Below are 22,500 nucleotides of genomic sequence, written 5' to 3'. Positions count from 1 at the left end.
ACGTCATGTCTTTCGGGTGAGACGATAGACCCAGGCCCCGTGTGCAGCACGCACTTGGCGCATTGAAAAAGAGCCCATGACAACGAGAAGTGTTGTCCTCTGGCAAAATTATGTAAAAAGAAACCCACTCTGAGAGGTACACAAATATATAAACATGCACTCAAGGTCTGACAAGAGCGTTGTGCTATGCTGCTGTCAGGTATCTGCCTAGCAGATGTGGTGAAGCGTACATGGATTTGTTCGAACGCAGAAACACCTCCTTGACAAAGTGAAACTGAAACTAAGAGTGTTCGTCTTACAGTCAAAGGAAATATCGTAGACTAAAAATCCTTATTGTATGATAGTCAGTCGTGTCCCATCAGAACAGCAGAGGAGGCAAAAGTTGTCCCAACTATCTGGGCTAGAATTTTGATTACAGTGGATAGTGTCTTGCCCAAGTTACATCCCCACTCTCTTGGCCCAAGAGGGGATTAGGACATTCGGCCACAAGGCTGCACCACTAAGAGCCAGTGCATGCAATCTTGCCTCCCAGTTTGAGAGTCATAGTCCTTCACAAAAGACTAAGCTGTAAATGACACACGTACTCTTATTAATCAATAGCTAGACAAACTTATTGTATTGTATTGTATTGTATTGTATTACTCTTTTTGTCACAACAGAATTCTCTGAGTGAAATTCGGGCTGCTCACACCAGAGAGAGCTTGTCACTACTGATCAGCTCCGCCCTTTTCTTTCTTTCTTTTTCCTGTGTGCAAGTGTATTTGTGTTTCTAACAAAGTGGATTTTTCTTCAGAATTTTGCCAGAGACAACTCTTGTGACTGTGGGTTTATTCCGAAAAAGGCCCAACACTCGGCTTGTATCACAGATTGACATAAGTTTACATTTGGGCCAACAGCAAAGTGAGAGCGGCATTATCAGAAGTTTCTCCAATGCAGTGGAGAGTTTTTTACAGCTTAGTCTTTTGTGAAAGACTATGACTCTCAAACTAGGAGGCGAAATTGCACTGGTTCTTAGTGCTGCAGCCTTGGGGGTTAGTTGGCCTTCAGGAACCATCCCAACGCCGACTGTCCTAAAACCCTCTTGGCCGAGACAGTGGGGGTGTAACTTGGTCAATACACTCACCACTATAATCAAATTCTAGCCCAGATGACCGGGACAGCAGTTGCATCCTCTGCTAGTCTGATGGTCATAGTCGGACACGACTGACTATCATATCATATCATATATCATATATCTATTCTGAATGACTAGCGTCCAAACCACCACTCAAGGTCTAGCGGAATGGGAAAAATCCATACTAGCGACTGTGGGATTCGAACCAGTGCGCTCAGATTCTCTCGTTTTCTAGGCGGACGCGTTCTACGTTACCACTAGGTTGTGTCTGCCTTTCTTTGGCTGGACCAAATGGATGACAGTGTTTGCTTGTCTGTCAATTTGCCTGTCTGTTTGTCTCTTTGTCTGCCTGTCCGTATGTCTGCCAGTCTTTCTGTTTGTACCTCTTTCGCTGGTGTAATGGAAACCGTATGTTCTGTCTGTCTGTCTGTCTGCCCGTCTGCCTGCATAATCTGAAACGTTGGAGTCTTGTTTTGCATCCAACAATTTCAAAAAAACGTTATGCATGCGTGTGAATGACTGGTATGAAAGCGCTTTGATTTGTCTCTGCATAAGATTCAGTGTTACATGAATATTTATCATTATCATCATAATCATAATTGTTATTATTATCATTAATAAACGTTCTCCATGTGTAATATGTAGAGACTCTGCACTCATCTGCTTCTTTTGGTTGTCTGTGCAGGAGAAAAACGCGGAGATCAGCCGTCTCCAGGAGACACTGAGAGAGATGCAGGAAACGCACAAAGCCGCCGAGAGAAGGCTGCAAGACAAACTGGACCTGCAGGTATACACTCACTGCTCTGAAAAATAGATGGATAGCGCATGCATTCTCTGAGCCCCTTTGCAAATTGAAGCCAGCAGAAGTGTTCAATCAGCCATTTTGCTACTCGTGTCAGTATAGCGCGAAGCGGTGACTTCATTTATGTTATGTAGCCGAGCGCTCAGCTGGCTACGATGACGGCTTCACGGCACGCTTTCACTTGCTCGCGGCGTTAGTTAAGCTGACATCCTGTGTGTGTCTCCACAGCAAATTTGCGCTACGTGTTACTGCACTGTTTGGTGAATAAACCATTGGCAGATATCAATCACGACACAGCATTTGGCATGTCGTGGGAGCAAGCATAACACAATTTCATTCGAAGATACACGGTTGCAGTTCAGACACTACCACCTAACTAGTTAGCAGACGACTTCTCATTGGTCTGACAGCCAGATACGAGTAACAATATGACGTCCAGTTGGCTTCCGCTTTCCTGGGGGGCCAATGTACTATCCAACTATTTTTAGAACAGTGGTATATACTGTCACAATCAGCTTCTGGGGATTGGTTGGCTGGTTGGTTATTTGGTTGGTTGGTTGTCTGATTGGTTGGCAAGTTAGTTTGGGGACAGTTTGCTTAGTTTAGTGCTGCTGACGCGTTTACGTTGATTTATGACACATATAATCCACTGGACTATTAATACTTGATCAGTAATCCTTTTCTTTTCTTTTTTGTTCATTATTTTGTTGGATTAGTGGTGTTTAGATGCTCTCCCCCCCCCCCACTCTCTGTGTGCGTGCGTGTGTATGTGTATGTTTGTGTGTGTGTTTGTGCATATGTGTATGTGTGTGTGTGTGTGTGTGTACGTGTGTTTGTGCATGTGTGTATGTGTGTGTGTCTGTGTGTGTGTGTGTACGCGCGCGCGTGTGTGTGTGGTTGGTTTCCTTTCTTCATATGTTTTGTCGTTCTCGAGTGGTTGGTTGGTTTGGGGGCAGTTTGCTTAATGTAGTGCTGTTGAAGCATTCCCGCAACAACCACAAAATCAACTTGTCCATTGCTACTTACAGTGACTGAGTGAGTGGTGGATGATGACCATGTGTGTGTGTGTGTGTGTGTGCGTGTGTGTGTGTGCGTGTGTGTGTGTGTGTGTCTGTGTCTGTGTGTCTGTGTCTGTTTGTGTGTGTGTGTATGTGTATGTGTGTGTGTGTGGCGTGTGTGTGTGGGGGAGTGGGGGGTGGGGGGTGTATGTGTGTGTGTGTATGTGTGTGTATGTGTGGGTGTGTGTGTGGGTGTGTGTTGATGTGTGTGTGTGTGTGTGAGTGTGCGTGTGGGTGTGGGTGTGGGGGGTGTATGTGTGTGTGTGTGTGTGTGTGTGGGGGTGGGGGGGGTTGTGTGTGTGTGTGTGTGTGTGTGTGTGTGTGTGTGTGTGCTCTGTGATGTCTTTTGTGGGTGTTTGTGGGTGTATGTGGGTGTGTGGGTGTGGTGTTTGTGTGCGTGCGTGCGTGCGTGTGTGTGTGTACGCGCGTGTGTGTGTGTGTGTGTGTGTGTGTGTGTGCGCGCGCGCGTGCGTGCGTGCGTGCGTGTGTGTGTCTGTGTGTGTGTCTGTGTGTGAGGGAAGGTACGAGAGGCGGTGTCAAGAGAGCGAGCCGCCATGGAAAGGGAGACCCAGCGAAGGCTGCAAAACGAGCGAGACAACCTGGCGCGTGACACCAAGCAGAGGGTCAATGAGATGCAGCTGACCCTGGACCACGAGCGGGAGACAAGCCAGCGCCTGACGCGGGAAATAGCGCAGCTGAAGGAGGTGGGTTTGTCTTTGTCTTGTTCCTGTTCCTGTCATTGTCCTGTGTGTGTGTGTGTGTGTGGTGTGGAGGAGGAGGAGGAGGAAGTTTTTGTCAGGGTGGGGGAAGGGGTCGTGGGGGAAAGTGGGGGTATGGGGGGGCTTTGGGGAAGTGTAAGTTTGTGTGTGTGTGTGTGTGTGTGTGTGTGTGTGTGTGTGTGATCCCGATTCGCTCATTCCACAGTTTCGTCTCGCTTGTTTCTGATTCATCTATTCACGTTTCGCCTATCACCGATTTGGTGATATCAAGTTCCCTTTCTCTTTGGAAAAAAAACACACGCTCTCTCTCTCTCTCTCTCTCTCTCTCTCTCTCTCTTTTTTTTTAATTTTTTACACAGGCTGTATTTGTGAGAAAGAAAGAAAGACAGAAAGAAAGAAAGGGAAGACCATGAAACAAGAAGATAAAGAAGAAGAGTAGGCAATGGAAGGGACAGGGGATGAAAGAGATTAACTCACTCAGTACGGCCAGTCCTCTCTTCTCCTCTACACAGACCCCTCGGATATCCGGTGGGTGTCTGAATGACCCAACCTTTAGTTTCCGTCGTCAGAATTTTGTGGTATTCTTTGTCAACATTCACCTCTTCAGTATAAGAGCCTTCCGCTTGCAATATTTTGATGGTGGTAATTGGGGTGAAACGCTGTTAACGTCGTCTCTTTCGCCGTTCGTTTGGAGAGAGTTAAACCGTTAGGTTGTTGAGTGACGGTGGATTTCACAGTAGGTCCTCTTTGCTCCACGCCCCCCCCCTCCCGCCAACCCCCACCCCCGCTCCGCCCCCTCCCTCCCCCCTATAACAATCCCATCCTCCCCCCCCCCCCCGCCCCCCACTCCCCGTTCTCACTCACTATTCTGCAATCACGAGTCGATTCTACTGTGTCTTGCTTTGTAATAGCCCGAAGGAAATTGGCAGAACTTGAGTGTGTGCCCACCGGTACCCGAAAAAAATGTATTCCAACTGTCCTGACTGAATTGAATTGTGTCATTTTTGTTGTTGTTGTTGTTGTTGTTGCTTAAATCAGAGCACAGTTTTGATGTACATGACACATAATTTGAAGATAAATATAAGTAAAGTTAGAAATTTAAAAAATATATATATTCTAAAATAAACATATGCTGAACTGACATGGCCATGTTGACTATGATATGTACATAAATATCATAATTTTCAAAACACATTTTGGTCAAGATGCTTATTTTACAGTGTTTCCTTCTTCTCTTCTTCTTCGTTCGTGGGCTGCAACTCCCACGTTCACTCGTATGTACACGAGTGGGCTTTTACGTGTATGACCGTTTTTACCCCGCCTTGTAGGCAGCCATACTCCGCTTTCGGGGGGTTCATGCTGGGTATGTTCTTGCTTCCACAACCCACCCAACGCAGACATGGATTACAGGGTCTTTAACGTGCGTCTGCACATATGTTGACCTGGGAGATCGGAAAAGTCTCCACCCTTTACCCACCAGGCGCCGTCACCGAGATTCGAACCCCGGACCCTCAGATTGAAAGTCCAACGCTTTAACCACTCGGCTATTGCGTCCGTCGTTACAGTGTTTCCAAATGAGTGAGCGTTTGAGTTAGTGAAGCTCACAACAACCAATGAAGCGCTTGCCTGTAAGACAAATGGCGTTTCGACAATTCACCAATGTAAAAAAAAAAAAAAAAGAAACTGTAATAAATGTTCCACGGATCATGTTGCTGATAAGTTTCACTATATGTACGTGTGCCATTTTTGACAATATCAGCCAAAAATGTTTACCAAAGTGCTTGGAACTCACCCAAATTCCGTTAATACCACTTGTTTTCTGTAAAAGAAAAAGAAAAAGAGAAAAAAAAGAATATTGTCAAAAATTATAGCTTGTATCTTTTTTTCCATACATGATTCTTTTTCGATGGAGCTTTGTCTGCAACTGGAGAAAAGAATTGTGTTTATGACTGGAGAAACACGACTTGTCAATGTACATTTGCTTGTATGCTCGAGTGGCCTTTTCTGTTTGTTTTATTAGTTTTTTTCACGTCAGTCTGTTTGTATGGAGGGTGTAAAAAGTGCATTTATGTCACGTGCAGTGATGGCCTAGAGGTAACGTGTCCGCCTAGGAAGCGAGAGAATCTGAGCGCGCTGCTTCGAATCATGGCTCAGCCGCCGATATTTTCTCCCCCTCCACTAGACCTTGAGTGGTGGTCTGGAAGCTAGTCATTCGGATGAGACGATAAACCGAGGTCCCGTGTGCAGCATGCACTTAGAGCACGAATATAAAAGAACCCACGGCAACAAAAGGGTTGTTCCTGGCAAAATTCTGTAGAAAAACCCACATCGATAGGAAAAAACAAAACAAACAAAACTGCATGCAGGAAAAAAAAAAGAAAAAAAAAAGTGTCGCTGTAAGTGCAGCGACGCGTTCTCCCTGGAGAGAGCAGCCCGAATTTCACACAAAGAAATTTGTTGTGATAAAAAGAAATACGAATGTTTAAAAGCCCCTGGTGGGTATACTAGGCAAAAGTCTTGCCTTGCAGTGCGTTGCACAGGGATACCACCTTTCGATGTCCCTGCACAAGTGATGGTGATGGTCTTTTTTGCTCAAATAGTGATTGATTTTACTTCATCATATCTTATCTTATTTCCCCTCAAGGCCAGAGCGCGGGTGGGTTCTTCTGCTGGCCAGCTACCTGCTGCTTAGCACAGATATGGTGTAGCGTATATGGGTTTGTCCGAACGCAGTGACGCTTCCTCGTGAAACTGACGTGAACCGAACTGAAGAAACAATTTTTTTTTAAAGATTATATATGCTTCCCACCACACACTCCCGTGTTGTTATTTTTTGTTGTTTGTTTGTTTGTTGTTGTTGTTGTTGTTGTTGTTGTTGCTGTTGTTTGATAGTATTTATAGCGAGCTTGTATCTTTAATGTTCTTCGTTTAATTAAAAGAAAAGAAAACAAAGACAAAAAAACCCCAAAACTTTATTCATACCACGTGTATTGTTAAATGCACTTACAGTTAAAGGATGAGCGCTCTGAAAATGCACATCAGCATCATCATTATTATTATTATTATTATTATTATTATTATTATTATTGTCGTTGTTGTTGTTGTAATTGATGATGATGATGATGACGATGAAAATGATGATGATGAGAAGAAGAAGATGAAGAGAAGAAGAAGAAGAAGAAGAAGAAGAAGAAGAAGAGAGAGGAGAGAGAAATTGTTTTTTTTTTTTTTTTTTTTTTTTTTTTATTGCGCTAAATCATGGGCTGAAACAAACACCAAAAGCGCTTTCACACCCAAGTTTCAATTTCATACGTATGCCTGGCACGGAAACAAAAGAGATGACAGACAACAACAACAACAACACCAAAACTTATCACCACAGGTAAATAGAAGGAAAGAGAAACTCTTGAATGCAGACAAAAAAGGAAGGTGTGTATGTGGAGGAGCTGTTTTGAAAAACAAACAAACAAAACAAAACAAAAACAACAAACAAACAAACAAACAAAAAAAAACCACCAAAAAACCACACCCGCAGTGTTCACTGTGACAAAAGTTCTGCTGACTTTACCTTTCTCACGCAAGATGTGTGTGTGTGGGGGGGGGGCGAGGTGGGGGTGGGGGTGGGGGTGGGGGGGGGGGGGGGCTGAGGGGTGTGTGGGGGGGGTGCCAGTTCTGAATATTCATGAGGTGTTCCAGACACAAAAGGGTGGCCGGCGCGGAAAACGCTGGATCACACCACAGGGAGGTCGAGGCCACCCCACTGTTCTCCAACGGGTGGATGTGTCAGTGTGACTACCGGTTATACAACTGTAGTGATCAGCGGGTGGATGTGTTAGTGTCAGTGTCAGTCAGAACTGTAGAAATCAACGGGTGGATGTGTTTGTGTCAGTGTCAGTCAGAACTGTAGAAATCAACGGGTGGATGTGTTAGTGTCGGTGACAGTCAGAACTGTAGTAATCAACAGGTGGATGTGTTAGTGTCGGTGACAGTCAGAACTGTAGTAATCAACAGGTGGATGTGTTAGTGTCAGTGTCACTGTCAGAACTGTAGTAATCAACGGATGGATGTGTTAGTGTCAGTGACAGTCAGAACTGTAGTAATCAACAGGTGGATGTGTTAGTGTCAGTGTCACTGTCAGAACTGTAGTAATCAACGGATGGATGTGTTAGTGTCACTGTCAGAACTGTAGTAATCAACGGGTGGATGCGTTAGTGTCTCTGTCAGTCAGAACTGGAGTAATCAGCGGGTGGATGTGTCAGTGTCACTGTCAGTCAGAACAGTAGTTATCAGCGGGTGGATGTGTCCGTGTCACTGTCAGTCAGAAGTGGAGTACTCAACGGGTGGATGTGTCAGTGTCATTGTCAGTCAGAATTGGAGTAATCAACCGGTGGATGTGTCAGTGTCACTGTCAGTCAGAACTGTAGTAATCAGCGAGTGGATATGTTAGTGTCACTATCAGTCAGAACTGTAGAAATCAGTACTGTTAACGAGTTAACGTGTCTGTGTCAGTGTCAGAAATGTAACAATAGGTACTGTCAACGAGTGGATATAATCATTTGTGAGTGTCAGTGTCAGCACTTAGCACTACCTTTGGCATTCGTTCTGTTGCTTTAAAATGGTTTTCATCATATATCTCAAACCGTCAGCTCTGCGTTAAAGTAAATCACACCACTTCTAAGGCTATCCCTCTTGTATTTGGTGTCCCTCAAGGATCGGTTCTGGGACCTATTTTATTCATTTTATTTACTCAGCCTATTGTCTGACATTTCCAAAAGGCATTCATTTAACTACCATAAGTATGCTGATGACACTGAGTTACAAAGAGCCGCTCCACCATCTGACTTCAAAACAGTCATCAATGAGACGGAAGCCTGTGTGGCTGATGTAAAGGTGTGGATGGGCAGAAACAAGCTAAAACTTAACGAAGAGAAAACTGAGCTCTTAGCTGTAGGAGAGCGGGCTCGTCTCAATGAAATAAAAAAAAGGGCCCAGTCATTCTCGGCACTGCCACAGTTACATTTCAAACATCAGCTAAATACCTAGGTGTACATATTGATCAGACCTTGACCATGGCTGACCACATTTCATCCCTGTGTCGCTCATGCAATTTCCACCTTTGCTGACTGGCCTCAGTCAGACCATACTTAACAGAGAAAAAAACATGGCTCATTTGGTTTCCTCTTTTGTCCAGACTAGATTACTGCGATTCTATTCTAGCAGGTTTACCATCTTCCTTTCTTAATAGACTACAGAAAGTACAGAACAATGCTGCACGACTTGTTTTAGCAAAAAAGAAATCTGATCATGCCACACCTCTTTTGCATGAGTTAGACTGGCTTCCTATAGAGTTCCGTATTCAGTATAAACTAGCGACACTTGCCTTCTGACATTTTGATGAATCTCTTCCCCCGTATCTCTCCTCTGTGCTGGAAACGTACGAACCATGCAGAACGCTAAGATCCAGTTCTGAAAGGTTACTTAAAGTCCCAAGAACTAATTTAAAATATGCAGGGAAAATGTCCTTTAGGGCTCAAGTACCCCAACTCATGGAATTCTTTGCCATCGTTCCTTAGAAATACTCCCGATCTCCAGCCGTTTAAGTCAGAACCGAAAACGCACCTTTTCCGCAAACATTACTGTACTCAGCACAATGAATAGTCCAAAGTCTGTTCGCCATAATTATGGAGCTTTATGCTAGAGATATTTAAATACTTATCTAGTGCAGTGCAGTTGATACATTTAATATGTCTAGGCCCGCGCGTGCATGTGTGTGTGAGTGTGAGTGAGTGTGTGTGTGTGTGTGGGTGTATGTGTGTGTGTGTGTGTGTGTGTGTGTGTGTGTGTGTGTGTGTGTGCGTGCGTGCGAGTGTGTGCGCGCGCGCATGTGGGTGTGGGTGTGTGTGTGTTTATGAAATGTGTGTTTTATGGAATGTATTTCATTTTAATCCAAGCAATTTTTACTTGATATTTTTTTTTAATTGTTTGGCGCTTTGAGCAGCATTAATACTGGATATCGCGCCATAGATAAGTTATGAATTATTATTATTATTATTATTATTATTATTATTATTATTATTATTATTATTATTACCATCATTATTATCATTATCACCGCCGGCTAGAACTGCTGTAATGAGTGCTGTCAGCGAGTGAGCATGGTGTAGTTTGGTGTCATGTGGACTGCGATGCGGTGTCGTTTTGCGCGACATGACGTCATGCAGAGGCAGGAAGTGACGGTATGAATGCCGTGTGTTTAGAAAATACAAAATGAGCAAGGAAAAAAAAAAGAAAAAAAAAAAAAAAAGAAAAAGAAAGTATTTTCAACGCGAAGAAACAAACTGCTCAGTTCAGATACTCAAAGAAGCGTCACTGAGTTCGGATAAATCCATGTACGTTACACCATAATTATCTGCTAAGCAGATGCCTGACCAGCAGCGTAACCCAACGCGCTTTGTTAGGCATTGAGGAAAAATTAAATAAAATGATCTAAGGTAAATGAATTGGATTAAATAATTAATTAATCACTGAACAATTAAATGATTAAGTCAGTGAAATAACTATTCAGAATAGAAAAAAAAAAACCCAGAAAATAAATTAATGAATGATTATAGAGATGAATAAATAAAATTAATTAAAATATAGAAAATGAATAATGGTGTGAATAATAGCATGAATATGTGATACTGATTGTATTAGTAAATACACAAATAAACAAATTCATATAAACACACACGCACGCACGCACACACACACACACACACACACACACACACACACACACACACACACACACACACACACACACCAGACATGCAACAGCTGCACATTTATGATGATGGCATCGACAACAGCAAACTACACCCGTCGTTCAGCAGCTGTTTTGGAGGCTCAGTGATTCTCTTTCCACGGACTGCGCTGAACTAAACAAAGGTAATTGTTCGCAACAACAGTCACACGGCCACCGCGCTACCAGATACGTAATATTTCATCTTAACATCACGGATAATATCACACAAAGCCCCTCGGTAGTTATAGATTTGTTACCGTCTTCTTACAACATGGGGGGAAAAAATGATCGTTTGAACCTGCTTCAGAGAGCCGTCTTCTTACATCATGCCAAACTAATTGTTCTAACTTGGCGAGAGAACCAGAAAGAGAGAGAGAGAGACAGAGAGAGACAGACAGAGAGAGAGAGAGAGACAGAGAGACTTGGCAAGTGAGCGTGCTCTCTTCCAAGACAGGAGTTGTCCTCGCAGCACGCAATACCTGTTTCATGTGCACTCAGGCACAAAATGCTTATCATTGTGATTAGCTATTGATAGTCTGACTTCATAAGATCCTGTTCTAATTAACTGTTGACACGCAACATGCAATGAAGGGTTTGGATTAAAAAAAAAATAATAATAAAAAAAAAAAGCTCGTCCAATTCATTTAGACAGGCTTACCTTCGTTAGACTCTCTCAAAGCCGTATCTGCGCGTTGGGTTTTAAGGAAGGCCAGACATATGCTCCACTTTTCCTTTGTTTGATAGGGAGGAAGGTGACGGAATAATTAAGACGCTCATCTGCCAATACAGAGAGTCCGTCAAAGTCTGGGTTCGAATCAAATCGCGCTCTCGCTCTTTCCGGTCTCTTGTCTTGTCATTCGGAGGAGACGATAAACCAAGGTGCAACACACACTCCTGGCTCACTGAAAGTGGCAACAAGAGTTTTTGTACCTCTGGCAAAAGTGTGTAAAACCGAAATCCACTCTGGTTGGTGAACAGATATGATAGGCATGCACTCAAGGCTTGACTTAATTAAATTAAAGCGCGTTGGGTTATGCTGCTGGTCAGGCATCTGCCTAGCGTGATGTGGTGAAGAGTATTATGGATTTGTCCGAACGCAGTGACGCCTCCTTGAGTGATTGAAATTGATGATTTTTTTTTTTTTTTTGGTGGTGTAGCCTAAATGAGATAAGTCTTTAACACACTCAGTAGGGCCAGTCCTCTCTTCTCCTCTACACAGACCCCTCGGATGTCCAGTGGGTGTCTGAATGACCCAACCTTTAGCTTCCGTCGTCAGAATTGTGGTATTCTTTGTCAACATTCACGTCTTCAGTATAAGAGCCTACCGCTTGCAATATTTTGATGATGGTAATTGGGGTGAAACGCTGTTAAGGTCGTCTCTTTCGCCGTTCGTATGGAGAGAGTTAAAGCGCGTTGGGTTATGCTGCTGGTCAGGCATCTGCCTAGCGTGATGTGGTGAAGAGTATTATGGATTTGTCCGAACGCAGTGACGCCTCCTTGAGTGATTGAAATTGATGATTTTTTTTTTTTTTTTGGTGGTGTAGCCTAAATGAGATAAGTCTTTAACACCTCCATGAAACTGAAATCCAAAATGTGGGGCAAGGGAGCCTGGTTCTTCCCACTCTGTCCGCTGTCCAGGAGATGAAAAAAACAGACACAAAAACAGACACAAAAACACAATTGAAGTGATTTGTAGTGCCGTGTGCAGCTGATTTTGAACCGACCGATTAGAGGTGGTAGTGGTGGTGATGATGGAGTTGGACTATGGTCAGTTGACCAGTGTGAGACTTCGATTCATGGACGCTTGTTACGAGGTGAGAGTGACCGATTTTTTCCGTGACCTGTTGTCACAATTCAGTCGTTGACAAGTACCTCTCCACTCCTCTCTGTCTCTGTCTCTTTCTCTCTGTCTCTCTCTGTCTCTCGCTCTCCAAACTTTAAGGTGGCTCTGAGGCTTTCGTGTTAATATTTTGTCTGTTTCTGCTCTCACCTGAACTGAACCTGACTACAAAAGACTTCAGAGAAAAAAAAATCACCTGCTTTTTATTCTTCATGTGTTTAATAATTAAGAAAATATTTTCGAAAAATCGAAGCATGAAATTTTACAATAGAAGATGCCTGATCTTGAAAATAAGCCTAATTCGTTTACAAATAGGAAAAAAAGCCCGTAAATATCAAAAAGAACAAAAAAAAGAACACACTATTAGATTATTCATCCCTCCCTCCCCCCAAAAAAAAAACAACAAAAAAACAACAACAACAAACAAACAAAAAAACCACACATAAGCACTCGCGCACGTACACACATACGTCATATCGCCCACAATCATAAATACCACAAAATCAAAAACACAACCTACAAATTCCGAAACTCTCAAACTCACTCACTCACTGGTAGAAGTATTCAGGAGGGGAAAAGGTGGGTCTTCAGACTGGATTTGAAAGACTGCAGCAAGATGAGTAACGGAGAGGCTGAGTAAGTTGATTCCAATGAATGGGGGGACTTGGTATGAAAAACTGCATTGGTCATACGTTCTGGTTCGAACAAAGGGGGGGCTGGAGGATGGGGGACGGGGGAGGGAGGAAGGGCGTGGTGGTGGTGGGTGGGGGGGGAGTCCTAAGCAGGCGGGTGTCAGAGGAAGAGCGGAATTGGCGTGAGGGTATGTAAGGATAAATGAGATGGGAAAGATACTGTGGAGCGCTGACATCAACGGACTTTTAAAACAAAGAGAGACGACTTTGAAACTGATTGTTTCTTGAACTGGGAGCCAGTGTAAAGCAAGCATGAAGGAGAGGAGAGACATGATCAAATTTACAGGAACGAAAGACAAGACAAGCAGCACGGTTCCAGACTTTCTACAAAGAGAGAGAGAGAGAGAGAGGGGGGGGGGGGGTGATACGACACGTGTTGTGACGCGTGATATGATGACGAGTGACCTCCACTCCCTTCGTTTTATTTGCTTTGTGTTTGTTTGTTTGTTTTTGTGCTGTTTTTTTTTTTGTTTGTTTGTTTTTGTGTGTTTTTTTTTTATTCACTGAAGATGGGTGATATGACGCTTAGTGTGACACTTGTTGTGACGCGCGGTATGACTATGCATGGTATGACGTATGTTGTGACGTGTGTTGTGACGCGTGGTGTGACGACGCGTGGTATGACGTATGTTGTGACGTGTGTTGTGACGCGTGGTGTGACGACGCGTGGTATGACGTATGTTGTGACGTGTGTTGTGACGCGCGGTGTGACGACGCGTGGTATGACGTATGTTGTGACGTGTGTTGTGACGCGCGGTGTGACGACGCGTGGTATGACGTATGTTGTGACGCGTGATGGGATATGTGGCAGGAAGACGCGTGGTGGTGTGACGACACATAGAATGACGTATGCTGTGACGTGTAGCATGGAGACGCATGGTATGGAGTATGCTGTGACGCGTGATGTGACGTGTGGTGTGACGACAAATGGTATGACGTATGCTGTGACGTGTGGTATGATGCGTTGTGTAACGCGTCCTATGACGCGTGCTGTGACGCGTGCTGTGACTACGGGTGGTGGTGTGACGTGTCGCAGGAGCTGGAGGAGCAGAGGAGGCTGTGTCGCGAGGCGGCCAAGGAGAAGCTGGTGGCCGTGGCCAGGGCCAAGGACCAGGTCCGGGAGCAGAGCAACGCGGAGCTGGAGACTGTGCGTCAGAAAGTGAAACAGGTAGGCGTGCAGGTGGGGTGAGAGGCTGGGGGCGTGGGGGGTCTGGGGAGTCGTGGTGGTGGTGGTGGGGGGGGGGGCGGGAATGGACTGTTTGCCTCTTTTTTAACTGTTCTGTCTGTGTCTTCCTTCTGCTAGCAGCAGCAGCAGCAGCAGCAGCAGTAGTAGTAGTAGCAGTAGTAGTAGTAGTAGTAGTAGTAGTAGTATCATACTCATGATAATTATTATTAGCAATATAAACCTCAACATGTTGCTGTTGTTACGATGGTGATGTTGATGATGATGATGATGATTGTTATGCTGTGTTGATGCCTCTTCTTCTTCTTCTACGTTCGTGGGCTGCAACTCTCGCGTTCTCTCCAATGTACGTCTTGACGTTTACGTGCATTGGCAATTTTAGCCCGCCTTGTAGGCAGACAAACTCCGTTTTCTGGTGCATGCATTGCATGCTGAGTAGAATCACATCCCACTGAGTGCCGACATGAATTGCAGGACATTCAACATGCGTGTTAGATCTTCCGCATGCACACACACAGAGAGAGAGAAATTCCAGGCACTGGCAAAAAGAGACAGAGAGGCAGAGACAGAGTGAGAACATGACCTAGTTAGAACGACTGCAAACCTCCACTTCGCACTAAGACTGAACTTCCTCTTTCGCTTCGTCAAGTCTCCACACTCAGCTCTTTGAAGTCTGGCCTTAAAACCCACCTCTTCCCAAAACAGCCTCCCTTCCCTGCCTCTTCCTTGTCTTCAGTTTCTTCAGTTTTAGAGTTATGCATGTGTGTAAATGACTGGTGCGACAGCGCTTTGATTTGTTTCTGCACAAGATTCAGCGCTATATAAATACCATTATTATTATTATTATTATTATTATGAAACAGTGCAGATGACGGAGCAGCAAAAAAGAAAGAAAGGAAGAAATAGAGAAAAAAAAAAGAAAAAAAAAGAGATTCTTTCACCAGGAGATGACAAGGTAAGAAAGACAAGTTAAAAAAACAACAACAAAAAAACCTTCTGCCCGGGAGATAACCGATGCACATGTAAGAAATACAGATTAAAAAAACAACAACAAGTAAAAACAAAATATCTGTCCAGGAGATGACCAGGTAAAAAAACAAATAAAAACACTCTGTGTCCAGGAGATGACCAGGTAAAAAAAAAAAAAAAGCAGAAGTAAAAACACTCTGTCCAGGAGATGACCAGGTAAAAAATAAAAAAAAACCCAAAAAACAAACAAACAAACAAACAAAAACAGAAGTAAAAACACTCTGTCCAGGAGATGACCAGGTAAAAAAAAAGCAGAAATAAAAACACTGTGTCCAGGAGATGACCAGGTAAAAAAAAACAAAAAACAAAAAAAACAGAAGTGAAAACACTGTGTGTCTAGGAGATGACCAGGTAAAAAAAAAACAACAACAACAAAACAAAAAACAAACAAGCACACACAAAAAAAACAGAAGTAAAAACACTCTGTGTCCAGGAGATGACCAGGTAAAAAAAAACAAAAAACAAAAAAAACAGAAGTGAAAACACTGTGTGTCTAGGAGATGACCAGGTAAAAAAAAAAAACAGAAGTAAAAACACTCTGTGTCCAGGAGATGACCAGGTAAAAAACAAAACAAAAAACAAACAAAAAAAAACAGAAGTAAAAACACTCTGTGTCCAGGAGATGACCAGGTAAAAAAGACAAACACTCTGTGTCCAGGAGATGAATAGAAAAACAAACATTCTGTGACCAGGAGATGACCAGGTAAAAAACCAAACACTGTGTCCAGGAGATGACCAGGTAAAAAAGACAAACACTCTGTGTCCAGGAGATGACCAGGTAAAAAAAACAAACACTCTGTGTCCAGGAGATGCAGCTGGAAGTGGACCGCCTTCAGGCCCAGCTCCGCTCCACGGAGGACGAGATTCGAACCCTGAAGGCCGAGAACCAGCGGCTGCTGAGCCGGGACCGGGACAGTCTGTCATCACTGGACCACACGGAGAAGACCATCATCAACGAGATCAACGAGGAGAACAGGAGGTCTGCCAGCGTCCTGGGGGTCTCTCCGCGTCAGGTTCAGTTCAGGTATTGTCTTGCATTGTATTGTATTGTATTACTCTTTTGGTTGCAGCAGATTTCTCCGTGTGAAATTCGGGCTGCTCTCCCCAGCGAGGGCGCGTCGCTACACTGAGAGCGCCACCCTTTTTTTGTTCTTTTTATTTGGGAGGGGTGTGGGGGCGAGGGGGGAGCGCGGGGAGGGAGAGGGGAAGGGGGGAGAGGCGAAGGGCGAGGGGGGGGGGGTATTTTTTAATGCTTGCAGTTTTTTGGGTTTTTTTTCCCCCCTATTGAAGTGGATTTTTCTACAGAATTTTGCCAGGGACAACCCTTTTGTTGCCGTGGGTTCTTTTTCTTTTATGTGCGCTAAGTGCATGCTGCACCACACGGGACCTCGGTTTATCGTCTCATGCGAATGACTGGCGTCCAGACCACCACTCAAGGTCTAGCGAAGGGAGAGAAAATTCTGGCCACTGTGCCGGGATTCGAACCAGTGTGCTCAGATTCTTTCGCTTCCTAGGCGGACGCGTTACTCTCTAGGCCATCACTCCACAGCAGAGATCAGGTGTTTGCTTTATTTCTCTGTATCTTTTCTATCAGGTTCAGTTCAGGTGAGAGCAGGTGTTTGTTTTTACCTTGGTGTCTTTGGTGGTAAGGTTCAGTTCAGGTGAGAGCAGGTGTTGTTGTTTTCTTACCTCGGTGTCTTTTGTAGTCAGATTCAGTTCTGGTCAGAGCAGGTGTTATGTTATCGGTGTCTTTTGTAGTCAGGTTCAGTTCAGGTAAGAGCAGGTGTTTGTTTGGTTTTTTACCTCTGTGTCTTTTGTAGTCATGTTCAGTTCAGGTGAGAGCAGGTGTTTTGTGCTCGGTGTCTTTTGCTGTCAGAGCAGGTGTTGTTTTTTTCCTCGTCTTTTGTAGTCAGGTTCAGTTCAGGTGAGAGCAGGTGTTTGTTTTTACCTCGGTGTCTTTTGTAGTCAGATTCAGTTCTGGTCAGAGCAGGTGTTATGTTATTGGTGTCTTTTATAGTCAGGTTCAGTTGAGGTAAGAGCAGGTGTTTGTTTTTACCTCTGTGTCTTTTGTAGCCAGGATCAGTTCAGGTGAGAGCAGGTGTTATGTTATTGGTGTCTTTTGCAGTCGGGTTCAGTTGAGGTAAGAGCAGGTGTTATGTTATTGGTGTCTTTTGCATTCAGGTTCAGTTCAGGTAAGAGCAGGTGTTATGTTATTGGTGTCTTTTGCAGTCAGGTTCAGTTCAGGTAAGAGCAGGTGTTTGCTTTTACCTCGGTGTCTTTTGTAGTCAGGTTCAGCTCAGGTAAGAGCAGGTGTTATGTTATTGGTGTCTTTTGCAGTCAGGTTCAGTTCTGGTCAGAGCAGGTGTTATGTTATCGGTGTCTTTTGTAGTCAGGTTCAGTTCAGGTAAGAGCAGGTGTTTGTTTGGTTTTTTACCTCTGTGTCTTTTGTAGTCATGTTCAGTTCAGGTGAGAGCAGGTGTTTTGTGCTCGGTGTCTTTTGCTGTCAGAGCAGGTGTTGTTGTTTTGTTTCCCTCGTCTTTTGTAGTCAGGATCAGTTCAGGTAAGAGCAGGTGTTATGTTATTGGTGTCTTTTGCAGTCAGGTTCAGTTGAGGTAAGAGCAGGTGTTTGTTTTTACCTCAGTGTCTTTTGTAGTCAGGATCAGTTCAGGTTAGAGCAGGTGTTATGTTATTGGTGTCTTTTGCAGTCAGGTTCAGTTGAGGTAAGAGCAGGTGTTTGTTTTTACCTCGGTGTCTTTTGTAGTCAGGTTCAGTTCAGGTGAGAGCAGGTGTTATGTTATTGGTGTCTTTTGCAGTCAGGTTCAGTTGAGGTAAGAGCAGGTGTTTGTTTTTACCTCAGTGTCTTTTGTAGCCAGGATCAGTTCAGGTGAGAGCAGGTGTTATGTTATTGGTGTCTTTTGCAGTCAGGTTCAGTTGAGGTAAGAGCAGGTGTTTGTTTTCTTACCTCGGTGTCTTTTGTAGTCAGATTCAGTTCTGATCAGAGCAGGTGTTATGTTATTGGTGTCTTTTGCAGTCGGGTTCAGTTGAGGTAAGAGCAGGTGTTATGTTATTGGTGTCTTTTGCATTCAGGTTCAGTTCAGGTAAGAGCAGGTGTTATGTTATTGGTGTCTTTTGCAGTCAGATTCAGCTGAGGTAAGAGCAGGTGTTTGTTTTTACCTCAGTGTCTTTTGTAGTCAGGATCAGTTCAGGTAAGAGCAGGTGTTATGCTATTGGCGTCTTTTGTAGTCAGGTTCAGTTGAGGTTAGAGCAGGTGTTTGTTTTTACCTCAGTGTCTTTTGCAGTCAGGTTCAGTTGAGGTTAGAGCAGGTGTTATGTTATTGGTGTCTTTTGCAGCCAGATTCAGTTGAGGTAAGAGCAGGTGTTTGTTTTTACCTCGGTGTCTTTTGTAGTCAGGTTCAGTTCAGGTGAGAGCAGGTGTTATGTTATCGGTGTCTTGTGTAGTCAGGTTCAGTTCTGGTCAGAGCAGGTGTTTGTTTTTACCTCGGTGTCTTTTGCAGTCAGGTTCAGTTGAGGTAAGAGCAGGTGTTTGTTTTCTTACCTCGGTGTCTTTTGTAGTCAGATTCAGTTCTGGTCAGAGCAGGTGTTATGTTATCGGTGTCTTTTGCAGTCAGGTTCAGTTGAGGTAAGAACAGGTGTTTGTTTTTACATCGGTGGCTTTTGTAGTCAGGATCAGTTCAGGTAAGAGCAGGTGTTATGTTATCGGTGTCTTTTGCAGTCAGGTTCAGTTGAGGTCAGTGTTTTTTCTCCACGGTGTCATTTATATGTCATTATCCTGGGTGTGTTCTGTTGTCAATGTAACAGTTGGTGTGTTTTCCTGGGGGTGTGTTCTGTACTAAATGTAACAGTGTGTGTATTGTCTTGGGTGATGGTTTGTAGTCAATGTAACAGTAGCTGTGTTTTCCTGAGTGTGTTCTGTACTGAATGTAATAGTATGTGTATTGTTGTGTATGATGTTTGTAGTTAACTAACTCAGTACGGCCAGTCCTCTCTTCTCCTCTACACAGACCCCTGGATGTCCAGTGGGTGTCTGAATGACCGACCCAACCTTCAGCTTCCGTCGTCAGAATTGTGGTATTCTTTGTCAACATTCACCTCTTCAGTATAAGAGCCTTCCTTCCGCTTGCAATATTTTGATGATGGTAATTGGGGTGAAACGCTGTTAACGTCGTCTCTTTCGTCGTTCGTATGGAGAGAGTTAATGTAACAGTGTGTGTATTTTTCCTGGGTGTGTTCTGTAGTTAATGTAACAGTGTGTGTATTTTTCCTGGGTGTGTTCTGTAATTAATGTAACAGTTGTGTATTTTCCTGGGTATGTACTGTTGTTAATGTAACAGCAGGTGTATTTTCCTGGGTGTGTTCTGTTGTTAATGTAACAGTAGGTGTATTGTCATGGGTGTGTTCTGTAGTTAATGTAACAGTAGGTGTATTTTCCTGGGTGTGTTCTGTTGTTAATGTAACAGTAGGTGTATTTTCCTGGGTCTGTTCTGTTGTTAATGTAACAGTAGGTGTATTTTCCTGGGTGTGTTCTGTAGTTAATGTAACAGTAGGTGTATTTTCCTGGGTGTGTTCTGTTGTTAATGTAACAGTAGGTGTATTTTCCTGGGTGTGTTCTGTTGTTAATGTAACAGTAGGTGTATTTTTCCTGGGTGTGTTCTGTAGTTAATGTAACAGTAGGTGTATTTTCCTGGGTGTGTTCTGTTGTTAATGTAACAGTAGGTGTATTTTCCTGGGTGTGTTCTGTAGTTAATGTAACAGTAGGTGTATTGTCATGGGTGTGTTCTGTTGTTAATGTAACAGTAGGTGTATTTTCCTGGGTGTGTTCTGTAGTTAATGTAACAGTAGGTGTATTTTCCTGGGTGTGTTCTGTTGTTAATGTAACAGTAGGTGTATTTTTCCTGGGTGTGTTCTGTTGTTAATGTAACAGTAGGTGTATTTTTCCTGGGTGTGTTCTGTTGTTAACGTAACAGTAGGTGTATTTTCCTGGGTGTGTTCTGTAGTTAATGTAACAGTAGGTGTATTTTCCTGGGTGTGTTCTGTTGTTAATGTAACAGTAGGTGTATTTTCCTGGGTGTGTTCTGTTGTTAATGTAACAGTAGGTGTATTTTCCTGGGTCTGTTCTGTTGTTAATGTAACAGTAGGTGTATTGTCATGGGTGTGTTCTGTAGTTAATGTAACAGTAGGTGTATTGTCATGGGTGTGTTGTGCAGTTGAGGTCACTGTAGGTGTGTTAGAAGAGCCTTTCGGCTGCCCAAAAGGCTCTTCTATGGCGAGCTGCAACAAGGGAAGAGATCACACGGAGGTCAGAAGAAGCGCTTCAGAGATACTCGAAAGTCTCTCTGAAAGCGTTTGATATCAACCCTGACTCCTGGGAGGAATCTGCAGTGGACCGTGACAAATGGCGCGCTGCTGTGCACAAAGGCGCCAGGTTGTGCGAGGCCAACAGGACTGCTGCAGCTGTTGAGAAGAGGCAGGCCAGAAAGTCACGGGCAAACAAGCTCCCTGACAATGATATGCCTGTCTTTGTCTGCCCCAACTGTCAGCGAACATTTCGTGCGCAGATTGGACTATTCAGCCATCTGCGCACTCACAGATAGATTCATGAGCATCCTTCCCCCCACCACACCACCACCCTCCCCCCATCCCCCATCCCCCATCTGGATGACAACGATGGTCATCATCGATCTCGATGGACACACCACCACACCAGGTGTGTTGGCCTGTGTGTGTTCTGTAGCCAGGTGTCATATCAGGTCAGAAATTGTTCAACAACATGAATGTTAGAAGCTTCATTTCTTTTCTCTGTCTCGTCGCTCTCTGTCTCTTTCAGTTGCATGCAGGTTATGATGCTCCATATTATTATTTTTTTCTTCTTCTTCTTCTTTCAGCAATGTGACGGACTCCACTACCAGCCGTTCGCAGATCAACGCTGCCCTGGTAGGTAGTCTGTCTGTCTGTCTGTCTGTCAGTCTGTTTGTCTGTCTTTAATCTTTCACTGACTATTTTGCGTTTCACTTGTTACATTGTACTTTTGTTTTTTCCTTGTTTTTTTGTTGGATATATATATATATATATATATATATATATATATATATATATATATATATATATATATATATATATAATCTTCTTTTAAGAGGGGAGGTGGCAGAATGGTGAAGACGCTCATCTGCCAAAACAAAGTTCGTGAGAGTCTGGGTTCGAATCCCGCTCTCGCCCTTTCTACTAAGTTTAACTAAATAATCAAACTGATCGTCTAGTAGTCATTCGGATGAGATAATAAACCAAGGCCCAGTGTGCAACACGCACTTGGCGCACTGAAACGGAACTCAGGACAACGAGAGTCTTGTCCTATGGCACAGAAATCTGTAGAAGAAATCGACTGTGACAGAGTACACACAATATACAAGCATACACTGAAGGTCTCACTAAGCTGCTGGTCAGACATCTGCCTAGCAGATGTGGTGTAGCGTATATTATAATTTATGGATTTGTCCGAAGGCAGTGATGCGTACCCGAGAAACTGAAACCGAAACTGAAACTGTGATTTACCTGGACCTTTAAGAACGTGACTTAACACCAGCCTCTTGACTGTCGTGCTCGTAGAATTCACGGTCATAGTGACGTCACTGATGACATCATCAAAAGAAGTTAAAACAAAAAACAGTGGAAGGATTAAAATGCACACATTTGCTCCAGAATGATATATGATCATATCTCCAGACTCTTTTCTCATTTTCGACTGGTTGTTCTGGTTATTGATTCATGACTTAATAGAAGATAAGATAAGACAAGATAAGAGTAACTATATTGCATCCAGTGTGGCAAAACACACGCAGACAAGCACTCAAAAACGAAAACATTAAACATGACTTAATTGTATATATATAAAAAAGCAATAAACATAAAATATAGGACATTCATATTAAAAAAAATTGCACATGAAAAAAAGTGCTGTATATGTTCGCTTAAAATGTTGTTATCAATCACTGTTGTAAAACATGTTGAAAACACACCAAAATGTTAACATTGCATGCAGGCTATTATTCTGCACATTGTCACATTTTCCAGCTTGAGGTTGTTTTTTTCTTTTTTTTAAAATAATTTGTTTGAGAGACTGAAACAAAGTATAAATACCATGACCCACTGTTTTGTTATGGTGTGTGTGTGTGTGTGTGTGTGTGTGTGTGTGTGCGTGTGCGTGTGCGTGCGTGCGTGCGTGTCTTATGTGTGTCAATATGTGTATATGTATAAGGGTGTA

At 43.5% G+C, this 22,500-nt stretch overlaps 1 protein-coding gene across 1 annotated transcript in view; it reads left to right on the top strand.

Annotated features, from left to right (window-relative positions):
* Positions 1-22,500, top strand: part of LOC143275070 (uncharacterized) — a 117,795-nt gene that overhangs the window by 77,398 nt on the left and 17,897 nt on the right. The window contains exons 17-21 of the mRNA XM_076579133.1: positions 1,800-1,901; positions 3,496-3,678; positions 14,049-14,180; positions 16,031-16,248; positions 21,128-21,176. Of these exons, the coding sequence (XP_076435248.1) occupies positions 1,800-1,901; positions 3,496-3,678; positions 14,049-14,180; positions 16,031-16,248; positions 21,128-21,176 (684 nt within the window). The remainder of the gene's footprint in view (positions 1-1,799; positions 1,902-3,495; positions 3,679-14,048; positions 14,181-16,030; positions 16,249-21,127; positions 21,177-22,500) is intronic.

This window comes from Babylonia areolata, chromosome 29, assembly GCF_041734735.1.
Source record: "Babylonia areolata isolate BAREFJ2019XMU chromosome 29, ASM4173473v1, whole genome shotgun sequence".
In the NCBI taxonomy this organism is placed as follows: domain Eukaryota; kingdom Metazoa; phylum Mollusca; class Gastropoda; order Neogastropoda; family Buccinidae; genus Babylonia; species Babylonia areolata.
Note: the sequence above shows the minus strand (reverse complement) of the source record. Positions and strands in the feature narration are given on the sequence as shown.